This window comes from Ambystoma mexicanum, chromosome 1q (genome assembly GCF_040938575.1).
Source record: "Ambystoma mexicanum isolate Mex_15411 chromosome 1q, UKY_AmexF1_1, whole genome shotgun sequence".
Lineage (NCBI taxonomy): Eukaryota > Metazoa > Chordata > Amphibia > Caudata > Ambystomatidae > Ambystoma > Ambystoma mexicanum.
In genome coordinates, this window is record NC_090922.1 from 636447709 (window position 1) to 636472571 (window position 24863).

General features: G+C 46.6%; 1 protein-coding gene across 10 annotated transcripts in view; it reads left to right on the forward strand.

Annotated features, from left to right (window-relative positions):
- The window catches only part of ARHGAP29 (Rho GTPase activating protein 29), a 527305-nt gene extending 517256 nt beyond the window's left edge, over nucleotides 1-10049 (forward strand). For all 10 annotated transcript variants that reach the window (XM_069641212.1, XM_069641216.1, XM_069641217.1 and 7 more), the window contains one exon: nucleotides 7985-10049. In XM_069641212.1, the coding sequence (XP_069497313.1) occupies nucleotides 7985-8874 (890 nt within the window). In that variant the 3' untranslated portion in view covers nucleotides 8875-10049. The remainder of the gene's footprint in view (nucleotides 1-7984) is intronic.
- Nucleotides 10050-24863: the final 14814 nt, after the last annotated feature.

The following is a 24863-nucleotide window of genomic DNA, read 5'->3' on the forward strand; positions in this document are numbered from 1 at the left end:
GTCTTCCCCTCCAAAGAGAGGGTCCAAAACATGTTGTTTCAGATCCCTCAATATGTGACCGGTCGAGAGGTGACGGTACGCAAAGCAATGCGCTTGCTAGGCATGATGGCGTCGTGTATTTATTTGGTACCTCATGCGCGCATGCGCCCAATGCAAGAGTGGCTCAACAGCCAGTGGTGTCAGGCCAGCGGACTATGGGACGACCTAGTGGTGGTCTCGCAGGCCTTAGTTCTCTCGCTACGGTGGTGGACAAAGGAAAACCTGGAAAAAGGGAAACCCTTTGCCACACCCGCGGCGGAAGCCACTCTAACCACAGACGCATCCCTCACAGGATGGGGGGCTCACCTATCCCATCATACTGCTCACGGAGAGTGGACTCCGAACGTAGAATCCAAACACATCAATCTTCTGGAGCTACTAGCGGTGTTCAAGGCGCTAAAAGCCTTCAAGGAACACCTACAAGGCAGGACAGTGATGGTCCTTACAGACAGCACCACAGCCATGTATTACATCAACAAGCAGGGGGAACCCACTCTCCAGGACTGTCCAAACTGGCCCAAAACATATGGAAGTGGGCTCTCAAACAGAATATGTTCCTTCTGTCACAACATGTACCAGGGGAACTCAATCTGCTGGCAGACAAACTCAGCAGAGATTTCCCCCTGCCCGAAGAGTACGAATGGCGACTGCACGAAGACATCGTCTTCGACGTCTTCACACAATGGGGGTTCCCAGAAATAGACCTGTTCGCAACCCTGGAGAACTCACACTGCCAAAGTTACGCCTCCAGGTACCCCCAGAACCAATCCAAGGGGAACGGTCTGTCGATTCAATGTTCAGGGAGATTTGTTTACGCTTTTCCCCCCGACTCCCCTTCTCAACAAGGTAGTGCACAAGATGCACCAGGAACAAGTAACCATGATACTGGTGGCCCCAATGTGAACCCGACAGCCATGGTTCGCTCACTTGATGGAGATGTCTCTATCTCCCCCAGTGAAACTCCCCTGCCCGTACAACATGCTGTCACAAGACAGGGGCAGGACTCTGCATCCATGCCCCCAGAACATGAACTTAGCAGCCTGGCTCCTGAGATCATAGAATTTGGACATCTACAGCTCCCACAGAGATGCATGGACATCCTCAGGGAAGCCAGAAAACCTAACACTCGCCACTGCTATTCTAGCAAATGGAAGAGATTTGTCATTTGGTGCAGAGGAAAGAGCATCAACCCAATTGACTGCTCTCCCACACATATTATTCTATACCTGACCCATTTATTGGATTCAGGTCTAGTGTTCAATTCCATTAAAGTCCACCTAGCAGCACTTTCTGCATACACCACTTCCCAACTCAAAGTGTCGTGGTGGAAGATCCCTGTTATAAAGGCCTTCATGGAGGGAGTAAAGAGAATACACCCCCCCGATAGCTGACCCAGCTCCCGGATGGGACCTTAACGTGGTACTTACCAAACTCATGGGCTCACCATTTGAACCCATGCACAAAGCATCTCTTAAAGACCTCACTCTTAAGACTGCTTTTCTAATAGCTATCACCTCCATCAGGAGAGTAAGTGAACTACAGGCTCTTTCTGTTCTAGACCCCTTTGTTACAGTTCACAAAGATAAAGTGGTTCTACGCACTCACCCAAGGTTTGCTCTGAAATTCATCTCAAAATTCCACGTAAACCAGTCTATAGAGCTACCAGCGTTCTTTCAAAATCCTTCCAACTTGGGAGAAAGGACTCTGCACACACTAGATGTCCGCAGAGCGGTCATGTTCTACATGGAAAGAACCAGACCACTGAGGAAGACTAATCAGTTCTTCGTCTCGGTGGCAGCAGGAAGAGAAGGGGATGCAGTTTCAAAGTCCACTATTTCTAGATGGATTGTTCAATGCATCACTCTCTGCTATACTCTTGCTAAGAGAGAACTGCCCTTTAGGCCAAGAGCACATTCTACTCGAGGCACGGGGGCGTCCATAGCATTCATTGCAAATGTTCCCCTTGAGTCCATCTGCAAAGCGGCTACCTGGAGTTCTGTGCACACCTTTACAAAACACTACTGTCTAGATGCACACTCTAGATCTGACTCCCAGGTGGGACAGGCAGTATTAAGACATCTTTTCTCTACTGTTCCTTCTCATAACCCACCGCCAACTCCGGGTACTGCTCGCTAGTCTATGCACAGCATGTGATTCTAAGCAGATTAACAAACATCAGAAGACAATGCATTACTTACAGTAAAAGCATTTCTGATGGTTGTATCTGCTTAGTTTCACATGCGCCCACCCTTCCTTCCCGCTTGGATGGAAGGAACATAGACATCCTTTTCTATATTTCTCTCTTTTCTGTACTCACTCACGTCTAGAAGGCTCCCTCAGGGCAGAAAAATACAAACAGAGGGACCTCGACGCGTGAGGGATTGTGGGTACAACACACGTCACTATAGGGATAGTGTTACAGACACGCCTTGTCGACGTCCCCTTTTCGACTACGAAAAACAAAATGCAATACTCCGCAGTGACCACTGGATGTCGGACCTAGGCACAGCATGTGAATCTAAGCAGATACAACCATCAGAAATGCTTTTACGGTAAGTAATGCATTGTCATTACTGTAACGAAATGGAATAGGCCCTCTCCTGTCACTGGGCAGAGTGGATGTGGTTTGTGCAGACTAGGTCACTGTGACTAGCACCCCCTGGCAATTGCCGTCGGGTAAAGGTTGTGGTTGGGGGTGGGGGACTCGCCACTGCTAGGGGGGATTTGGGCAGTGTGGGTGGGAGGGGTTGGAGAGGGAATGTTGAAGTTTGCGGGGGGTTAAATGGGATCGCGGGTGGCGTGGGAGGGGGTGTGTTGGGTGAGTGGTTTGTTACAAAAGGATTCACGTCATCCCACAGTGGGCTGGTGCAAGATGAAATGCTAGAACCTTCAAGAGGCATGACAGACTGTAATATAAACTGGAACGTCCACGGGTTGAATAACCCAAGGAAACCTAGGAAAGTGATCAATTACTGTGAGAGGCATGGGGCTAAGGTGATCATGTTGCAGGAGACCCATTTGATGGGGAGGGCCAATGAGACTGAAAAAACCTGGGGCTCCAACAAATATTACGGCGGGGTGATGACACTGATTCACCGGGTGCTACTAGTTCACTTGCTGGAATTGGTGGTTGATCCAAGGGTTAGATTTGTCATTGTGTCGGGAGCTGGGCCCATGGACTGGAGACATTTGTAAACATTTATAGTCCCAATGTTGACGACCCCGGCTTCTTTGCATCCCTAATCTACAGCTGCTACAAGTATATGCCCACGAATATCATCTCTGCGGGAGATCTGAATGTTATGGAAAAGTCACTGGATAGATCAGGGAGGAGTGCCTGCCTGACATTGCAGGCTGCGGTCCAAGTAGGAGGGTGCATGGTGGAACTGGGGCTAGTGGATTTGTGGAGAGTGTTACATCTGGGGTTAAGGGAGTTCTCGTTCTACTCATTGTTACACGGGACATCGTCCAGGCTAGATTACATTTTTGCTGCTCCGTATTTGATGAGGATGACTAAGGACTGCATGATGCTCTCATGAATGCTGTCGGACCATTCTCTGGTCCTGAGGTCTCTGGAACTGGGGAAGAGGGTGGTACCCAGGCCAAGGTGGAGGTTTAAAGCGGCGGCCCTGGCTGATAGTGTTTCGCAGAGAGGTGGCTGATGTGGTGCGTCTATATTTTAAGGAGAATGTGGGCTCTGTTGACTTAATGGCGTCTATCTGGGGGGCATTTAAAGTTGTCCTGTGGGAGAGGTGTATGTCTCTGGATATTGTTATGTTGAAAACAATTAGGAGGCGATTAACAAGTCTGGAAGGGGAGCTTAAGTTGATCGAGGTTATGCTGACATACGCCGAATATGCTGCTGCCAGGGTTGAATTGGAATTGAAACTGGGCCAGTCAAAGATCTGGTGGAACGGGAGGTCAAATACCTGACCGGTGATGGCAAGGAAGTATGGTGAGGGGGTAGACCAGGACGCCTACTGGTGGCCATGTTACACAGGGAGAGAAGAGCCCTGAACATTGCGGTGAATCGCGAACCAGAAGGGGGGTGTGGTAGTGGCACTGGATGATGTAAGAGGTGGGGTGGAGGCGGGGGATCCGGAGAAATATCTTGAATCAGCTAAGCTGCCTAGACTTGGGCCAAAGGCAAGAGAGGTAGTAGCAAGGCCAATCTCGGTGAAGGATATATTGGCAGCTGTGAGGCCTCTACCGTTGGCCAAAGCACCCGGGTCGGACGGGATCGTCGCAGAGTTCTATAGTGAGATGGGGCCGGTGGTGGCCAAGCACATGGTGGGTTGTGGAGGGCATAAGGGGTTGGGCGACTGCCTCCCATGCTTCGTGAAGCAGTGATAGTCCTACTTTAGAAGGATGGGAAGGACCTCCTAGTACCGCCCGATTTCTCTATTGAATTTGGATACAAAGAGTTTTGCAAAAATCATAGTGGACAGTTTACATCCCATTTTGTTTTGGATTTGGTACATGTGGATCAATCGGGTTTTATTCCCGGGAGGTCGACCACGTTAATGCTTCAGATTCTTCTCCATCCTGGGTAAGATTGACCCAAAGGTACACGCTGTTGCCGCTCTTGTGGAAATGGAAAAGGCATTCAACTCTGTTGAGTGGGGCTATCTCTTTGCGGTGTTGCGAGCTGTGGGGGTCCCACCATACTTTCTTTTAGCAGTGAAGCTGCTATACACTGGTGCATCGGCGAGAATAGGTCTGTTGGTAAAGTTCTCGGAACAGTTTCAACTTGGGAGGGGTACAAAACCGGGTTGCCCACTTTCCCCGCTCCTTTTGTGTCCTGGCTATTGAGCCATTGCCGTCCAGACTGCGGAAACTGCATATCCATCGGGGATTGGTGCTGGGGTTTAGGAGGGAACTGGTATCTCTCTATGCTGATGAGACAATACTCTATTTTAAGAACCCTAGTGAGAACTTGCATCATTTGGCACAAGAAGTGGCCCGAGTTCAGGCAGTATTCTGGCCTTCGAGTGAACTGGTCTAAATCAATATTATTTCCTCTGACTGCGATAACAGTGAAGCCTGGGGACCTTGAAGGGTTTAGATAGGAACATGCCTCTGTCAAATATCTGGGTGTGAGGGTTAGTAGGGATTCCCGGTCTATCCTGGCAGAGAATCTGGCATACCTGGAAGTCCTGAGGAAGAAGGTGGACAGATGGTGCATGCTTCCCTCATTGTTGGGGAGGGTAGCTATTGCCAAAATGCTGGTAGTCCCCAAAGTATTGTATATGTTCCAGAACATCATAGTGTGGCCCAGAGTATGCTTCTGTAGCACTTTGAGGTCGTTGATGGTTAGGCTGGTGTGGCACCCTGGGCCCCCTATGATTGGGTGGAAGACCCTTGTTCTCCCGTGGGACCAGGGGGCATAGGAGCACCGGATATGGAGTTGTATTTCATTGCAGCCCAATTAAAATTTGTGACATATTGTCCTCACCGCCATACCCTTATGTCCGTATAGAGAAATGCTCTGTGCGGCTGCGTGCCATTCAGGGGGGTTCTGGTATCCAGGAAGGTGGCAGACAATTGCAAATTTGACCCAGTCGCATGCACAGTGCATGCATGGGACAGAGCGCTTGGAAGGCTGGGGGTTGAGTTCCTGTTTGACCTAGGGCTTCACCTCTGGAGGATTGAGTGTCTTGGCCCCACTTGCGACGAGCGTTGAAGAGTGAATGGCAAGGGCTGGGAATCATCACAATGGGGGATTTATATCCAGAGGGTGGGTTTTTATCTCAGAAGGTGTTTACTGCTAAGATGGGGTGGGGCTTCAGTAGTCTGCCTCAGTATTATCATATTAGGGCCCCTTTTAAGACATGGTCCCCCACTTTCCCGGCTCTCCCCAAGCCCCTCCTTTTTCTGAAGTACCTTCTTCACTCGGCATCTGCTAAGATTGTGGTGTCTTCTATTTACAGACCGATACAACGGGATTCCCCCAAAGTAATGCTGAAGTGTAGGGGGCGGTGGGTAAGGGACGCTGTGGCCTCATGCACTGATAAACAGTGTGCTGTAATGTGTTTGAGATCACATAAGCGAGTGTCTTATTTGGGCTTACAACTAATCCAACTCAAAACCCTTCATTAGGGTATACTTGACGCTAGCTCGTCATACTCAATTTGACCAATCTAAAAGTGACCAGTGGCCAAGGTGTCAGAGGCCAGCTGCTGACACCCTTCACATGTCGTGGTCCTGTCCCAAGTTGGGGGGCGGGGAGAACTGGAGAAGGTGACTGGTACCCTCATGGAGGTACTGCACCACAGTGTACAATGCGATTTGGTGTGCTGTATGTTTGGGTGGTTTCCAGGTGTCCCGACTTTGAATAGGAAACTGTTGACTGCAAGCATGATGATAGCTAGGAAATGCATATTGGTGCGGTGGACCAGCTTTCTTCCCCCAGATGCTCGCACATGGCTGTGGTCTGACCAGGGCAAGCGAACTAGAGTAGACTATGGACTACTGAATGGACAGGAGCAAGACCCAGGGATATATGGGCCCCTCTGAGATCCTACTTATTTGCATAGTGCTCTGCCTCGGCCGCTGAAGTGTCTCCCGCTGATTAGAACTGCTTAAAGCTAATGTTTGACACCTCAGTCCAGTATTATTGTAGTGGCAGGCAATCCGGCGTACTGTATTGGCATGTATTATTTAATTTGTACTGTCCCATGTATCTGTTGGTGAAAACCTGTGTATGTGTGATGTGAATCCATGTTTAATAAGCAAAGTAAAAAATAAAAAACCTGATTGACTCTTCACCCACACATGTTAGGCCTCATTCTAAGTTTGCCAGTCCGGAAACAGTGCCGGTAAGCTTACTGGCGCCATTGTTTCCAGACCGGCAAACTGCTGGTTTGTCTGCTGGGGCCACCGTACCAGACAGCAGCCACGGTAGGCAGACCGTCACGGAAGCACCTGCACTGTCAATAACAGTGCCGGTGGTCCCGAGTCCCATAGAACTCTGTGGGAATGGGGACTTAACAATTTGCTGGCACCTGACTTTCCGGGCTGCCAGGGTTGTACTCTCCCGGTGGCACCGGGAAGTGAGGCACCGGTAAGTAATTACGGGTCCAGCAGCAACTCACTGAAGGTCCACCTTGCTGCCCTCTGCTTACACCCCCTCTCAAAGCAAGATTTCCTGGTGGAAAGTCCCAGTAATGAAGGCTTTGATGGAAGGGGTGAAAAGACTTCATCCACCTATTTCTAATCCAACTCGCGGATGGGACTTGAATGTTGTCCTTACTAAACGTATGAATCCTTCTTTTGAACTATTGCATGAAGCTAGTCTTAAAGCTCACACCTTTAAGAATGCTTTCTTGGTGACTATTACTTTGCACCTAAATACATTTCCAAGTTGTTATCCCTCCCGTGTCTTGTGATATATTTACTGGGCGCCTTTGCTTGTAACTTTCCAGTAGGACCACTCGCTTGACTAACAGAGGGGCCACCTCTAGGACTTTTAAAAGCAGAACACAAATAGAGCCTCTTAGTCAGGATTTGCTTAAATCTTGGTTGAGACACAAAACACAGTCCAAAACCCAGAGAAGTCAGCAAAATGTGCAGTGTCTCGGAACAAAAGTGGGATTTGCACTTAACACTTATAATAGATAACATTTTTGGTTCTTCGGAGTAAGGATAAATAAACCTGTTGGTAATGGTAACCGATATTTCTTAATATTTTATTATGCCTATGCACACCAGAAGGTGGTTGCGGCCACAGTGTCAGATCAGCTCATATTGTCCTTTATTTCGGGTGGTGCAATTTTGAAAGTGAGGTGTGGCTTGGACAGGCATATCGCTTGATTTATTTTCAAAACCTTCTGTGATTTAAAGACCGGGTTGGGTAACACATGGAGTGAGCTATTGCTACAGTTTGTTAGTTCATTTATTGCTGGGATCCTATTTCAAACGTAACCTATTTATTCGTATCTTGCAGGTGTTGCTGAAAACGCAGGCTTCGAGAATGACATTGACTCGCTAATCGATGACACTTGTATTGCAAGCAATTCATTGACCTTGAAATCATATCGACATATGACCAAAGTCCATATGAGGCCTCCAAGGACAAAGCCGAGCGCGCGCCCTGTGAGCTTACCTGTGGATCGGATACTTTCTTCGTCTGTTTTAAACCAGAACAATTTCAGAAATGTAGCCATTCCAAATGACGACCAGCTTAGCCAGAGTGCAGTCATTGAAGAAGTTTCAGAAACCAAGACCATGCCTTCTGTAACTGCGTGCAAAAGGATTTCTTGTTATGAGCAGCGAAGTTCGTGGGGCAAGCCGTACAAACAGTATGACCTGACACAAAGGACTGCAATGATTATGACAAATGTACCACAAGAACACCAGGCTCACGAAAATGTACATGCATGTGTTGTAGCCTCATCCTACAATGCAGGTAACAATCAGGCTAGTGCCATACTCCTCCATAAGCCATATACTGTACCAGTAAGGACAGTGAAGGAGACCACAGAAGGAACCTCCACAGATTCAACCCCGCTTTCTGCTTTCCGGGGTCCTAGAACTTTGCAGCCACCTCCTGGGACTTTTTACAAACCACCTCCATATAGCAAGGCGCCCCAAAAGGATGATTCCCCCAAAGCTGTTGCAGCTACAAACGATGGTATTGTGCTCAGCCAGGACAACAACAATACCTTGAAATCTCTTCCAGACACGGACTTACAATCGCCCCCATCTGTTCAACAAATAAACTTTAAAAATAACAGCTCAGTGAAGGGCTCCCATCAAGCAGAGGTAAAGCCAGCTCTAAAGCTTAGGCCGAAACGAATACAAGAGTTGGAACACAGGGAAGCTCACTTTGTGTAACCTGACTTCATATTTGTATAGTTCTTTTAAAACGCTGTCACTTTTCCTGCTCCGTGGAGGACTCTTTTGTGCCATATTGTACTTGTTTTTATACTGTGATGTAAAGATCTAGTGAAAGTGAAGGAAGAAGAAAGTAGCTCAGTTATGTTTTTACTTTTTCTTATAACAATGTATTTATTGTCTTTCCCAAGAGTGGAACCAGCTCCTAAGCTAGGGGAAGATGTAAGAAATGACATGTCACACAGGGAATTGGTTAGTACTTATTTATAGATGGAAACAGTGTTCATTTTGGTAACACTTGAACAAACATTTTTCAAGCTGTATATTGTATTTAATAAAACAGTAGGGCCGTTAATGAAGCAAAAAGCTAAGCTTGTGCTTTATCATGCAAATATTGTGTGTTCAGGGTTCCAATCCGTGCAATTGAAGCTTTGGTTCTAAATAGTTTGCAGAGGTCAGAGCGACATAGTTTTGTATTATATATGTATATTTTATGACCATATATTTTTCATCTGTCATTTTTATGTGTTGTCACTTTAATGTTTGTACACAGAGGATGCACTTATTGAGCTTTACTTTTAAACCTTCAATTTAACTTATAACTGATTTATTTCTTCTGTAATCTGCCACCATGATTTTAGTTTTGCCTGGATCTGAACACAGTTTAGCAGGTTTAGGTGCCATTGCTAAACATCTTCTGCTGCAGTGCAATAATCAAAGGTATAATACATATGTTATTGTATGCCTGTTTTGGGAATGTGTTATCTGGTGTAGCAGAACAGAGATGATGTACATGATCTAAGATGGTGAATTTAGGCTTTGTAATTAAGATTGACCAAAAACATTTGCTTCTAGTACGTGCATCAAATGTTTTCACTTTGTTCGAGATGTTTTGTTTTATATAATAACAGTGCATTTGCTAAAACAGATATATAAACCTGTAAATGTATTTTACAGATTTTAAGTCTCCTTTAATGTACCTAGTTTCCCCATTTAATGTATTCAAATGTAGACTCTTTGGCCAATGCTAAATTCTATTGTTAGCCCAGCTTACATTACACAAACTGTTACTCGAGCCTCAATTTGGAATTAAAATTAAATGTGTAAAATGCACAACTATGTATTACAATGAAGTGGGTTTCCATTTCATATTAAAAATATAAAGTATTTTATTATATCATTGGTTGCTGTTTTTGATTTCAAATGTGGGGTGGGAGTGAGTATATAAGGCTAGAAAGCTAAATGAAAAGCATAATCTAGCATAGCAACACCAAACGTCCCGGCATGCAACGATGGGAACAATTTATCACATAGTGCTTAGTATTTGGGTCTCCGCGGCCATGTTGCACTCTCCAGTCCCTTCCTATCTGTTATCTGAATGCCTTGTGCCGTCAGGCTGGAAAGTGCGAGGTACACACAAGTTTTAAGATAATGCCTTTTATAACAAAAAAATAAAGGTTACAATCTGGTAAATCACATTAACAGTAAAATCATACACCAGAGATCTCATGAATTGGATACTGTACATAAGAGGAGGCACTTCTAACCTGATCAGCATTTGTAAATGAAAGGGCAACAAGGAATACCTGGTAATGTCTCCCTGATTGTAGCCTCTCTGCCACAGGACAATTCTAGGGGGGAGCCCTGCTTACCTTCCAAATCTTGGCTTAAGTGAGGTCGAGCAGTCTGGGTAAACTCATCCCATGCAGAGGGGCAACAGTGTAATTAAGTGAAGGGGAGCCATGTAGGAGTGAAGTATGGGATATATACACTGTGTGAACATGAGCAAACAGATCACAAACGCCTTGAGAAAAGTAAAACCTCCCAAGAGTAAGCTACTTTCCTTAAGGTAGAAGCATCCCATAGGGACCACATCACCCATCAGAATAGTCCTTGGACAAACCAAATCTTTCACAACTAACCAAACATGGATAAATCCCTTTTCCCCCTGTACATAGTTGTTTCACTTACTTCTTACCAGAATTTGCTAAGTCTTTAAGGGGCCGAAATTAAGATTGGATAACCAGTTAACGGGTCTCCAGCATTAACCAGTGACCAGGAGCTAGTGCGTAGCTTTCTGCAACTCTTAACTTCTGCAAAAAATGCAAATGTAACATTTTGTCCTTTATCCATTACCTATCGTGCTTTAAATGTCATATAAATGTGTCCTGATGTTTATAGTTTTTTCCAAATAAGCAGAGCAAGTCATATAGGTGTTTGTTCAACATCAGTCGGTATAGGGAGCCAAAAGTGGCTCCTATTAGCTGTTGGTGTCAAGCTAACCAGTCTCTTCTAAGCTACAAGCTGGATCTAAATAGCGACCAGCTCCCCTCAATTTCAAATCCGGCATTATCCGTGTACTTCAGGAATGCCGAAACTATGTGGCATCCACCATCTTCCATTGTTTGACTTGACGGCAGGTCTCCAGGATCTTCAACACCACTGACGCCCTGAGTCACCAATTTCAGTGACCTGCTTTCACTCCACTGGATTGTGGAAATTGGGGGCAGAGAGAGGGTTGCATACGAATACTTCAGGTTAGTGTGACAGTGCCTTTTTTTAATTCATTGATCATGTATTACTGACGCAAGGGGAGGAGCTGCAGCAGATCCCACTCCCGAGCACGATGAAACCATAACCTGGGAAGAGTCACAATGGCACAACATGCAAGATTCACACTCCAGAAAATCTCTTTCAGTGCCAGCAGCTTCTACAGTCATTGCCATAGGCCATCATGTTACCTCCACCTGAGGCCTGTGTCGGTCTGGTGCCTGTTGCTGCTGGCCCAATGTTGTGCCTTAACCCTCTGACCTATACCATCACAATTCCAGCTGATACCTGAACGTGGTGTTGGACATGAACATTCCCCTACCTGTTCAACGTGGTGATGTTGACATGTGCGAGGCAACAGGATCCTGACAGGAACTCTCCCGCAAAGGTAGTCCTCAAGCTTCCTACAATCCAGCACCTGGCCTGTTAGGCAGCTTCTGGTAGAAGTCATTGATCTGCCAAAGTCAGATGCATTCGATACGATACAGGTGAACTAATAATTGCAAACATCTTCTTTGAATCCAAGAGCCACAAAATCATGATGGCTCATATTTCTGGGTTGTGGATATCAATCATGGATCAAATCAACTAATCATGATCCTCAACCATTTGACATGAAATGCTAAAAAAATCGTACTCTTGCTCTAGCATTCCTTTCTGGGCCAACAAGTTCATTTTTAATCTAGTAGTATTTATGCATCCTCAGTAGGCAATATGTGGTCAGAAGATATTTGGCCCTTGTGACGAATCCCAGGATGTCATCACTGCTTCCATCCGGGTAGCCCCTTATCATGAGGCCAGGGAGGTGAGGCCGCTACCCGATAGTCCTCCTGGGCGTGGTACTCAGCAGGAAGCCCTCTATGAAATAGTGACGACTATTTGGGGAGAATGCAGTATGTCCACCATACATTACCCCCATCTCACTCACACTATGGAAATACTGAGATGAGAAAGAGTATGCTTTACTTAGGGAAGACGCACTCAGAAACTGGGACGAAGAAGTACACTGACGACCCAGTATAGGGTGAGAGCATCACCACTGGTGCGAGGAGGCGGCGAGCAATGTGGAATACCCAGTGGAACCATTATGAACAGACTTGACAACCTGAACCAGACGAATTCAAATATGCAATAAAAAGGGAAGGACTTCTTTGCGGTAGAGCCCTCCCTGGAGGAACCACGAGGGCAAGCGGATAACAGAAGTAAAGGTGGAAGACGACCAGGCCATCAAGAAGTGAGCTGAAAGGACTGGGGCTGGCTTTTGCAGAGAAGAGATGGGGAACTGGTGGAGAGGGGCTCCAGGCATCCCTGAAGTCTGGGGAGCGCATCTAGTGCTGGGGGCACTGCTAGGAAGAGGATTGCCATGGTAGACATGCCTCAGACCGAAGAAAGTCCGGAAGTTCCCCGCGAGTCATGCGGATGACTGCAGTCATCCAGAAGTAGCTCGAAACCCTCGCGGACCATAAGATTATGTACGAGGGTTGCCAGAAAGGTGCTGGGGGCAAAGAAAGCTGGTGGCAAATCAGAAAAGACAAAGACCTAAAGAAGAAAGGCGAGTCTGGGACTTGCAACCATCTGAAGAAGCGCTTCATCCTTGATCTTCATAGTGACACTACCTGGCAGGGTAGTGAACCAGGTCGGCTGTGAAACCAGGCAGTATATGGAGCAGAGAGATTGATGGGAAGGGAATCCTTCACCCTGGTGTATTTGTGAACATTGGGAGGCTTTTCCTTAGCATTGCAAGAAGCATGGATCGAGCCAAGAGAGCCACTAAAAGAAAGGCATTCTCTTGGCAGTGCATGTATTTTGTGGACATTGTGAAAAGCCAAGATAGGGAGGCATTCCTTTGGAAGAATTGCAAGAAGCCTGGAAAGCCATGAGAAGGAAGGCATTCTCTGGCAGTGCATGGGCCAAGAGAGAACCAGGGGAAAGGAGTCATTCGTCTGGTGTGTTTGTGAACATTATGAAAAGCCAAGAGAAGGGAGGCATCCTCTTGACATTGCAAAGGAGCCAAGAGAAGGAAACCATTCTCTTGATACCAGGACTTTGAGTTGGAACTTTCTTTCTGAACTAGAGAACATTTTGCTACTTTGGATTGTTGCTTTAACCTTTGAAAAAGGATTGCGACCTGGGGAAGGGATCCATTCCATCATGAACCAGTTTCTCTGATGATGGAACTGTGCATGGCCAAAACGAGTTCTTATTTTGGACTAAGAGGACAGCAAACCCCTTTTAGTTTAGTTGTAAGTGTACGGGTTGGAAATAGGTTTTTGACACAGGATGGTGGACTCTTTTATTGCTTGGACATTCTGACGATTCCTTCGTTTTATTTGAGGCAGGGAAACCCCTCTTGGAGTTAGGGCAAGATCGGGCTTTCATAAATAAAGTTTCTGCCAACTATTGCACCACTATTGTGTCAGTTGTACTTCTGCATCCTTACACCCTCCACCTTTGGGGACCCATTGGCGCTCTACCATCAATGCAGTTTAAGAATCTTTGAGTGTAGTTAGATTGGATTCTCAGATGAGCATGATTTCCAGTGACTTTTATTTTCTTCGTTTAAGCACACTAAAAAGATTCCATAATTATTTTTCATTCTCGCATAGGATCCAGCTGGTTAATGCTTTTCTATACAGTTGGCTGGACTCAAGTAAAAGGGTTACTCCTACGTTCTGTCCCCTTTCCTTCATACTGTATGGGCGTCCCTCGCTAGAGACAGGAAAATTAACCTTTTCACCATAAAAATTGTCTTCTCCTTTAAATTTAGATGCACACGGGAGAACAGCCCTGGGAGTAAGCGCTCCCCTGACTCCGCCCACTGGCGCCACTCCTCAGTCCTCTTTTCCCATTGACTGGAGCGGACCAATTTCACCAACGCTCCTTGGTTAGGCCTCTGGCCTTGTAATTCCACAGGATATTTTTTCCCTTTTTTCTTCCGTAGTAAATTCTTCAGAGTTTAAGGTACCCTGTCTTCTAGTGCCACTCTCATCCCTGGTGCATGTCAACGGCGGCAGGATTCAGCAGGTGTCCGTCCTGCGAAGGTTCATTCCCCACATCGGATCCACACACGCTCTGCCTCAAGTGTCTTGGTCCAGACCACAGCTGGGACGGCTGATTGTCGTGCAACGCGCTCACCCGGTGTTTGTTGAAGAACCGCCTGGCCAGGTGGAGGGAGCTGTTCGGAAAATCACCAGCAGAGAACCTAAAGGTGTACGCCAAGAGGCAGACCAGGCCCTATTCTCCTCTGCACCCCACAAGGGTGACTCCTTCCCTGGGAAGCGTCCAAGCGCGAAGGGCCTTCCTGGTCCTAAGACCAGCAAGGGGACGGAGGCTTGAAGAGCTACCAGCAATCCGGCTGAGGGGTCCACAGACCCTCCCGGTCCCACCACTGAGGGGCCGCAAGGCTCCAGTACCGGGTATCTCCCTGAGAGGCTCTGCTCTGACACTGGGCTCGGTCCTGAGGGGGCGCCTAAACGCATTACCAGCACTACCAGCGCCATGGTCGAGGGCACTCTGCCTCCCATGTTACCTACCTGAGGTGCACGGAAGGTCAGAGCCTCCGCAATCAAGGGTGCAGATGGAGACTGGTCCCAGTACAAAGGTCATTATGCAGCAGGCACGTGGCACAGTACAAGACAAAATGGCTGCCCGGCCAGCCAAAATAGCGACACTTCCAGGGCCTTCCCATTCCAATGTGCAGGCATAGGAACGCACGTCAAGGTGGGATTGGTCAACACCAGTTACCTGGTCCACCTTGTATTCAACTGCATCCGCACAGGGGCGATTCTCAGACACTAGCTAAGCCATGCAAGGGGCGACGAGAGCACAGCAACACCAAGACCCTCTCCCACACTGGTAGGCTGCTCACCAGTTTGTGAGGACAGGTTCTTTGAGAAGTTCCTCACCCTCATGAGGTCGCCTCAAATGGGCACTATACTGAGGGGGGTCATCCAAGACATGCTCCCTCCTGTACCGCCTCAACCGCCTGTTATTGTCCAGACCCCAGTACCCGTAATGGCCTGCAGCACTCAAACAGCACCACCTGACCTGCAGGACATGGCAGGGGACACAGGCGACGATGAGGACCATGACACTTCTTCCTTATTAGAGGCTTTCCATGATAGGCTTGCGGACGTCAATGAATATCTGGGGATCCCTTAGCCGCAGGTTGAACAACCAGAGACAGGGGTATTGGCAGAGGTGCTGACAATCCGCTCAACCACAAGAACCGGCATCCCTTTGCAGAAGGATGTCGAAGCGTTAGCCAAAAAAGGCTGAGCGAAGCCGCATTCCACACAACCTACTAACAGTCGCCTAGATGCCAAGTATAGGCATGTGGAGCGGGATGCACTTGTTCTGCTGATGCACCCTCAGCCACATTCCTTAGTTATAGCGGCAGCTTCTATGTATTCTAAGTCACACGGCTGCACATCGGCCCTCCTAGGAAAGGAAGAAAAGCTCCTGGGTGCCTATGGGAAGATGATCTATTCCAGTGCTAAACTCCACCTGCGGCAGGCCAATTCAGATGCCATGCTTGCAGCGGTGAACCAAAATCTTTGGCTGGAGATATCAGACTGCCTTCCTGAGCTTCCGGCACCCAGTCAGACAAGATTCAAGGCAGGTCTGGCAGAGGCGAAGATAGTGGCCCAGGATATCATGGAGTGAACTGTGGCACACATCAACACAGCAGGCAGGGTTATTTGTGTCGCCACCGACATGAGAACAGCTTGGCTGAAGGAAACTAAGTTTAACCCTGACATGCAGGAACGCATTCTCCACCTGCCAATCGAAGGGGGGGGGGGGACTTGTTTCATTCAACTACGGACGACAAGCTTCATAAAAAGAAAAACAACTCCCAGACAGCTAAGTCCCTGTCAATATTAACCAAGTCTGCACCCAAGACCTATAACCAGAGTCACCCACTATATGACAGAGGTTGTACCTTCGGTGGCTTCAGGAGCTTTCAGGAGCACTGTTCGAGGCAGCCGGAGAGGTTGCCCAGCCAGCACTGATGCAAACAGCACAAATCATCACACAAGGGGTTCTTCCAGTCCCCCTCCTACGCACCAACCTCAGAAGGAAAGAAACGGTGACGGTGCCATCCAGATCCACAGTTCTCCGGTTGGGGGCAGGCTTGTCCTTCATTTTAATTCCTGGTGGGCAAGGTTCGCTGACCCATGGATTCTCTGTGGTTTCCTCTGGCTTCTGCCTGCCGATACCTCCATTTCCTCTTTCCTCCCCCTCCCACAAATTGGGACAGCAACTCTTCTGGCAGACATCGGCTTGCATGGTGAGTCAGGCAGTGGAGGACGTTCCAGCCTCACAGCGAGGCATGGGCTTCTGTTGCCATAAAAAAGAAAAAACAGGCTGGCCTGGGAGTTGTACTAGACCTTAAATCCTTGAAACTTTCCCTACCCCTTCAAAAGTTCAACATGGTTATGCCAACACTCGTTGCAGAGACACTGTGTAGGGGAGACTGGATGTGCTGGATCTGAAAGATGCTTACCTGCACACCTGCACACCTTGATTTGGGTGCCCCATCAATCCTTCCTCCGGTACAGAATCATGGACTTTCATTTCCAATACAAGGTCCTCCCATTCAGCCTCAATTCGGCCCGAGGGATTTTTACAAGGTTAATGAATGCTGTAGCAGTGCTGCTCAGGGCCTAGGGCCACCACCTTTATCCATACATTGACTGGCTCGTTCGAGCAGAGTCGCCCGAGGGAGTCCAGCGCACAGCTTCCACACTTATGCACATGAAGTCGCAGTTACTTCTCATGCAGTCGTTAACATTCCTGTGGCTGATTTGGGATAGGAGGGTGGAGAGGATCTTCCCCTCAGAGGACAAGATCGCAGCATTCAAGAGGGCCATAGGGCATTTTCTCAGCAAACGAGTAAACTCAGCATGGTGGTACCAGCACCTGCTCGGAATAATGGCGGCTTGCCAACTGACTGTGCCATATAGAAGACTCAAAATGAGGAAGCGGCCGCTACATTTCACAGCCTCTTGGAATCAGGAAACAGGCTCTCAAGTGGCTCTAGTCAGCATACCACAGCACCTTCACCAGGACCTTTTGTGGTGGAGTGCAGGCCAACCTGTTAGTGGGCAGGCCGTTCAGGCAGCCGCTGCTGAGACCACCATTGCCACAGATTCGTTCTTAGAAGGATGGGGGGGATACCCTGGACAACCAGTGCCCACGGAGTCTGGTCGAGGCAGAAACAACTGGAACACAGCAACTGGCTCGAGATGATGGCCATCTGGCTTGCTCTCAAAGCGTTCCTCCCCATTGTCAATAACAAGTTGGTGTGCATTAAAACAGACAGCTCCACATGCATGTATTACATCAACAAGCAGGGTGGTTCCACGTCTACTCTACTCCACTCTGCAGGCTGTCCATAGACATATGGGAGTGGGAACTGTCGAACAACATTTACTTGTCAGCGTCCACCTTCCAGGGGGAATCCAACTTGGAGGAGGACAGACTCAGCAGGCTGAGGGTCGACTACTACAAGTGGCAGTTAAACGAGGAGGTCATGAGGGAAATTTTCATCAGGTGGGGCCCCCCTCAGGTAGATTTGCCACCCTGAGCAACAGGAGATGCCACAAGTTTGCATCCTGGATGGTACAGAGCAGAGGGTCCCCAGGGGGATGTGCTGCAGATTCAGTGGAATGACATGAGGGCATACGCTTCCACCCCCCCTCCCGTTTCCGTTGATTCACAGGGTCATCTGCAAGGTCAAGGAGTCACAGAGGCTTTGGCTCATCTTGATAGCGCTGTGGTGGCCAGCCAGACCTTGGTTCTCAGAACTCCTCTGTCGGACTGACTGCCCACAAGCCTTTTGAGCCCATGGCATCAGCAGATATCAGGCTGTAACTATTAACTCTGCTCTACTGGTTGGCCTTACCTCAGCATGCAGGATCACTGAGATACAGGAACTAGTGGCTTCAGAGCCCTATACCACATTTCACCGGGACAAGGTGGTGCGAAGGACGCACCCTTCATTTCTCCCAAAGGTTGTCATCTTTTCACTTCAATGAGGCGATAGTACTGCCAACATTCTTTGCAGATCCAAAGGACGAGGCACAGAAGGTGTTGCACTGTCTGGATGCCAGGCGTGCGCTAAGATTTTACCTGACAGGATGAAAAGCTATTGTAAATCTGATGCCTTGTTCATCACTTTTGGCAGGTCAAACCCAGCCTGCCAAGCATCTAAGGCTTTTATAGCTAGGTGGATGGTGATGGCCATCAAGGTGGTGCATCAGGGGCAGCACAGGTCTTTGCCAGCAAACATGTATGCCCACGCCATCACAGCAAAGGCCATGGCTGTGGCCTTCCAAAGACATGTTCCATGGTAGACGAACCACAAGGCGTCTACATTGGCTTCCCCATCAGCCTTTTGCAAACACTAGTGCTTGGATGCCAGCGCCAGATCTGGTGCAGCATTTGGCCAGGCAGTCTTGAAGAATTGATTTTCTTAGAGGAGCATTTCTCCTTCTCAGGGCGGAATTAAGCTGTAATCGCTCACACAGTATGAAGGAAAGGGGACGTGATGTAGGAGTCATTATGTTACTAACTGTAGTTACTAACGTACTCCTAGTCTTTAGTCCCCTTTCCTCCATATGTCCAACCATCCTCCCCCTTAATAAAACGGTGTCATTAGGCAATTGTAATATAGTGAATGTGTCAAAGGGGACTGATGAGTGGCGCCATTGGGCAGAGTCAGGGGAGCGCATCCCCACGGCGCATCTAAATTTAAAGGGAAAGACAATTTTTCTGGTGAAAAACGTTCCGTTTCCTATCCCTAGGAAGGGATGCCGATACAGTATGGAGGAAAGGGGACTATGGACTCTGAGTACGTTAGTCACTATGGTGAGTAACATATAATTCATCTCGGACTGCCCAAATATGCGCAGCATAGGCTTTAAATTGTGTAGAATACTACGCAAGCCTATTTCTCTGCCTGGATCGGTTTTCAGATGTATTGGCCACTGGTGGAAAGAGGTTGGTTTGGTGCATAAACTTAATATTCTCAGTTGCCCCAATTTGTGAGCGATCGATTTGTGCTGTACAAACCTAGGTGAACTTTAAGATCATTAACTGCTGGATTACTTGCTGTTCATAAATACAGATATACTAAGAATGCCGGGCGCCTGACGCACCCCTACCTCTCTGGCCTGGAACGTGGTTGCCGTGACAACGCTCCCGCGACGTGCAAGCCGGCTTTAATCAGCCCCAGCTGCTTGTCTCGCGAAGGTCTCAAAGCAACCCTTTTCCTTGCAGCATGACGCGGCATTCTCTCCTCGTCGGCTCCCACTGCGTGAGCTCTGCTGTATGAGCCACCACCACGCCCACTGGTAAGCTTCTTGTCACATGCCTAATCTTCAGGTTTTTCGCTTTGGAGACTCGGTCAGCTGCTGGCTTATGCTGGTGCCTAACCCTTGATGGCGCCGTAATGTGTTGCCATCCATTCTGCCTCTCATTTTCATTTTGGTTGGTGTGTTCTCTCCCACAGCACCCCTGTGCCCCTGGACTTGGCCCACTTCTACCATGACGACTGACAATCTAATCCAGTCCCATTGACCAGCCACACTTGGAGTGTGACTAATAAAATACTCCCCGTTTTCTTTTCAATTCCTTTTTTTCCCCCCCTTCTTTCTCGCACACCTCATACTTTCTTCCAAACTCACCCCGTGGTGTGCTTTTACTCTACTTTTTCTCCCTCTAATGAGCACTCAATCCACCTAGCCTGTGGTGCTGGCGTTTTGCCACACTCCTGTCTGTGCACGGGTTTGTGTGCATTCTAAATCTACATAGACATTGTGTCTGTCGTCTCCTAGCTAAGCTTCACTCGAGGACTTTTTACCACATTAGCCTTTTCCTTCTGTTACTCTGTACTTAACCACACTCTCTGGTGTTCATGTTCAACAGTCTTAATCTGGTCCTGAGTGTAGGCTCCTGGAAAACACCTACTGATGTGTGCTTGTAGTAAGCTTCAATGGCCCTACAATCCTGAAGCCCGCCTTTCCTGTCCAATTTTGTTTTCACAGCTGCTGTACTTTTCCACAGCAAGTTTAGAACCCTGACCCAGGTTCTCTCTCTTTTCTAGTCCTGCTGAATCGTTGTACAGTGCAAGAACCCTAATACACTGGGAAAGTACCCTCTACGGACTCCACCCTGTTCCTTAAATTTGTACTGGGTGAGTGATCCGTATATCTAGGACAGCAACCCCTGAACCCTGATATTCCTTTGAAGTTGCCTTAATAGAAGTTTGTGTTTATAATCAATGTCCCCTCTATTTCTGCCCCCTTTAGGGTGATACTACTAAATCACTTCAATCCTGCCCTGAGGAAGGCCTCTACTATTGATGCCAGTCTGGCACACCGAAACGTGATATCCATGTGTGGTGTTCCCTCCGGGAACGGGTCTATGATTTTTTCATACACGTTGGCAGACAAACATGCAAATTTAGCTAATTGAATACTCCCTCTCTATACCTACCAGGGTAATTTTTAATACACCCTGGTAGCCTCTATGTTGTAGGAACAATTGGTATCCTGCAAGCATTGTTCTATCTCTCTGTGTTCCCCAACAATCCACTTTGGTTTTTGATGAACATGTTGCTCTTTTGCATTTTATGTATATATGATGAATGCTATGTTTTATGTCTTTCTTCGTTTTTTCAATTGCTTTATTTAATCTTTGTAAAAAATTCTGAATAACTAAATACAGTGCTCTTAACAATAAATTTTGCCAGTACTCTCTAGACTTCTTCTTTGGTTTACCATTAGTGACTTTTTTGCAAGCATTATTATCCTTGAATTATTATGGAGATTTGACTTAAATACTCAACAGAATTTAGGACTGTCCTCAGCGTGAGTACCCTTTTGTCGGTTCTGTTTAAGCATACTAAGAATGGTGGGCATTCCTTTTCTGTCCAGGCAGCTAAACTCAGACATATACTGAAGCCTTTTTTTTCCTTGTTAACTATTATTCTTGAAAGTAGATTTGACCTTCCTTTCGAGGTTGTCTAGTGCCCAGATGCCTTAAGTTGGTTGTTTGACTTTACAAGTAACTCTACCCTACCATAGAAATGGAGGGAGGGAATGGTAGAGGAGCAAGGAGCATATGTTAGATTAGGTAAATTGTGACAATGAAAAGCGAGAGGGTGCCGAGAGGTGTAATGGGTATAAGGAACAGAAGATGTGAGGAGTCCAAAATGTGAGTGGGACCAGTAGATGAAGGGTTTTCACAAGTAGCCGTTGTATTAAGTAATAAGGGTATGATGAACACCTCACTATCCCTAACCTAAAGAGGATTTCCCTGCCTATCGAACTGACTAGAGAAAAACACTCTAAAAGAAATCTGTCGCTCACACTTATACATACAACAAACTCATACAGGTATTATATGGCCATTCAGGTTCAACAAAATAAGTTAATTTCAAACATAAACTTCGTAACCATGTATTCTTGTAACGCGGGTCGGATCCCCTTCCCTAAATTTAAAGCCGGATTTTCAAAATCAGTTCCAAATAAGAACGTTATTTTTAATAACCAAGCTCTGCTGAATACAACACAAAGTTCTTCTCAATCCAAAAGTCTTTCACTTGGTATTTGGATTGTCTTATGATAGAACACAATTCATCACTCTTCAAAATGATTGTCTAAAGTTTCCACAAACCAAAAAGACTGTTTCTTCGCATTTTTAGTCAATATCTCAACATAACTTTTCCTTGATGAACAAATGCTTCTACAATAATTCATCAACAACAAAGTTTTGTCAGAATGGTTTTACCACAGTTCATCATAACATTAATGGCCTTGCCATTTTCTTTCCACTACAATGAATGCAGTACTTCAATCTCTTCTGCCAGGACAAAAACTCCTAACACTACATCAAATTCTCTGTGTTGATGCTTGCCTCAGACGTTTAGAAAAGCCTGACTTTCAACAACTTTGGAATTCACAACTTCTTCTGTGAGGATACATTGCATATTGGTGCTGTTTGTTCTACTGATTTATTTGGCACATTCAATGAAAGTAACATTCCTCTCCTCTTTGATATTTTCTACACACAGGGCTTCTCTCCTGCCACTTTTGATTTCCTATTTTCCCACCAATAACTGCTGGCAATGTCTTGTTATTATGTGAGAATAAGAACAAGAAGGAATAAGAACAAAATCAACGCCCTCACTCCATATATCACAAATGTGGGGACACCTGCATCAACTACAACAAAATATAGAAGAGTAACCCGAAGAAATCAGGAACACAATACGTAATCTAGCAGACCTACTCGCCGATGAAACGGACTCCACTGTACAACCATCACACCCTGAGAGCAACATGGAAGCAGACTAATGCAACAATCGCGAGACAAAGCCGATATTAAAAACTAAACCACGGCAAAAGAAAATCCACTGCAACCTAATCCACGCAAGATTGATGTCCAAACATGCCTCAAAGATCTACGACCTACTGTGCGACGCGGCAGTATTGACAGCCTATTCATCACAGAAACATGGTTAAAAAGACAGTTACAAAATCACACTCCACAGCTGCCTACCCGACAACTTCAAGTGTTCACAGGTCAAGAGGAAAGACAAAAGAGGATGACTTTTTTCAATAGCATACAAGTAACACCTGAAAATAAAAACAGACGAACCATTGAACATCAAAAACTGTGAATCTCTAATCCTTCACTTGACAGTGAACCCCAAAACAAACCTCAAATTCATACTCTTTTACAAACCACCAACATATAACGCAACATTCGTTGACACCGTCATAGAAGCAATCGCCAACCTAGCCATCAAACATGAACACCTGATAATCCTCGGACTTCAACATTTGGTTTGAAGAAGAAAACGCAAACTCACAAACCTCGCTAATCGAGCAACTCAAGACAATGAAACTATGTCAGATGGTTAAAAGAGCAACTGGGGCCTATGGCCCGTATACATATTACATAACACACACAGCACGACACACGCTTGATGCAGTCTTCGCCAATAAAAATCTTATCACCACTGCACTACCATTACAGATACTCTGGAGCAACCACCTCATCATTCCATTTGTGATCATTGTACTAACTAAAGCAGCCAAGAAGTCCAAAAAAGTCCAACTATCATGAAAAGAAACGAAGACCATCAAAGGTAGCAACTTAATAGAACAACTTGAACTCACAAAACCATCAACCACTAACCTGGATGAAGCCGACCTCAATGGAAAAACAGACCTATTTCATAAATGGATCGCCCAAACAATCCACAGCATCGCCCATCATGAAAGAGCAATGGAAAAATGGTTTACCCCCCTCAGTGCCATGAACAGAAACAAAAAGAAGCTTGAGCTAGAATGGAGAAAAAATACAACCAGGCAAACAAAATCACAATATCAATGACAAAGCCGATCTTACAAAAAAAATATTCAAAAGGCCAAAAAGAAATACTATGACAGCCGAATTACCAAAGCCACCAACACCCCAAAAGAACCGTTCAACATCATAAACAAAATGAGGAACCCACCGGGATGCAACAACACTGACACCTTCACTGAAACTATACAACGTCCTAGCAGACCATTTCAAAAATAAAATCAGCGACATCCATCGAATCATACAAAGCAGACCAGTCAACCAAAACACGCAACCTATACCGCCAACCCGTGAAACCACAGAACAAACTCCAAAGCTTCCCCCAAATATAAGTAGAGGCATTTGTCAAGTTGGTAACACGTTAGCAGGTTTTCCCCCATGGACCCCTGCCCTTCAGACATCTACAAATCAATCCTTGCACAGGGCACACCATTGGAATGCTACAGAAACCTCTTTAAGCTATCGCGCTATACAGGGAAAGTACTGCGATCATTCAAATCAGCGTACATCAAACCACTCCTCGGACACAGCAGGCAACGTGGAAGATCTCTCTAACTACAGGCCAATTTCAAACATTCCCTACCCAGCAAAACTGCTGAAAACCTAAAAATACGGGATAACACAGGAGTGCGTAGGAAAATACCAGCTGCTGTACCAAGGACATGTCTGCTTTAGACCTACGAGAGGGAGACAGACGACACTCCTGTCTATCTGGAATAACCTAAAGACAAATGCAGATTCTGACACAAACTCAGCCCTGATTCTACAGGTCCTCTCTGCAGTTTGACAGTCAGCAATGTCATCCTTGTCAAGAGACTAGAAGAAATGTCTGTAACCACTTTTAGCCCTGCTCTGGATTAAATAATTCCTAACTGATAGAACGGGAACTGTCTGGATAAAACCTTTCAAATCCACTCAAAGGTAGAACCACCCACAGTGGAGAATCACAAGGATCGTCCCTATACCCACTTCTCGCTAATGTCTACATGACTCCATTAATCAAGCTCATCAAAAGATACAGCTTTGCATGCTACAACTACACAGACGACACACAAATC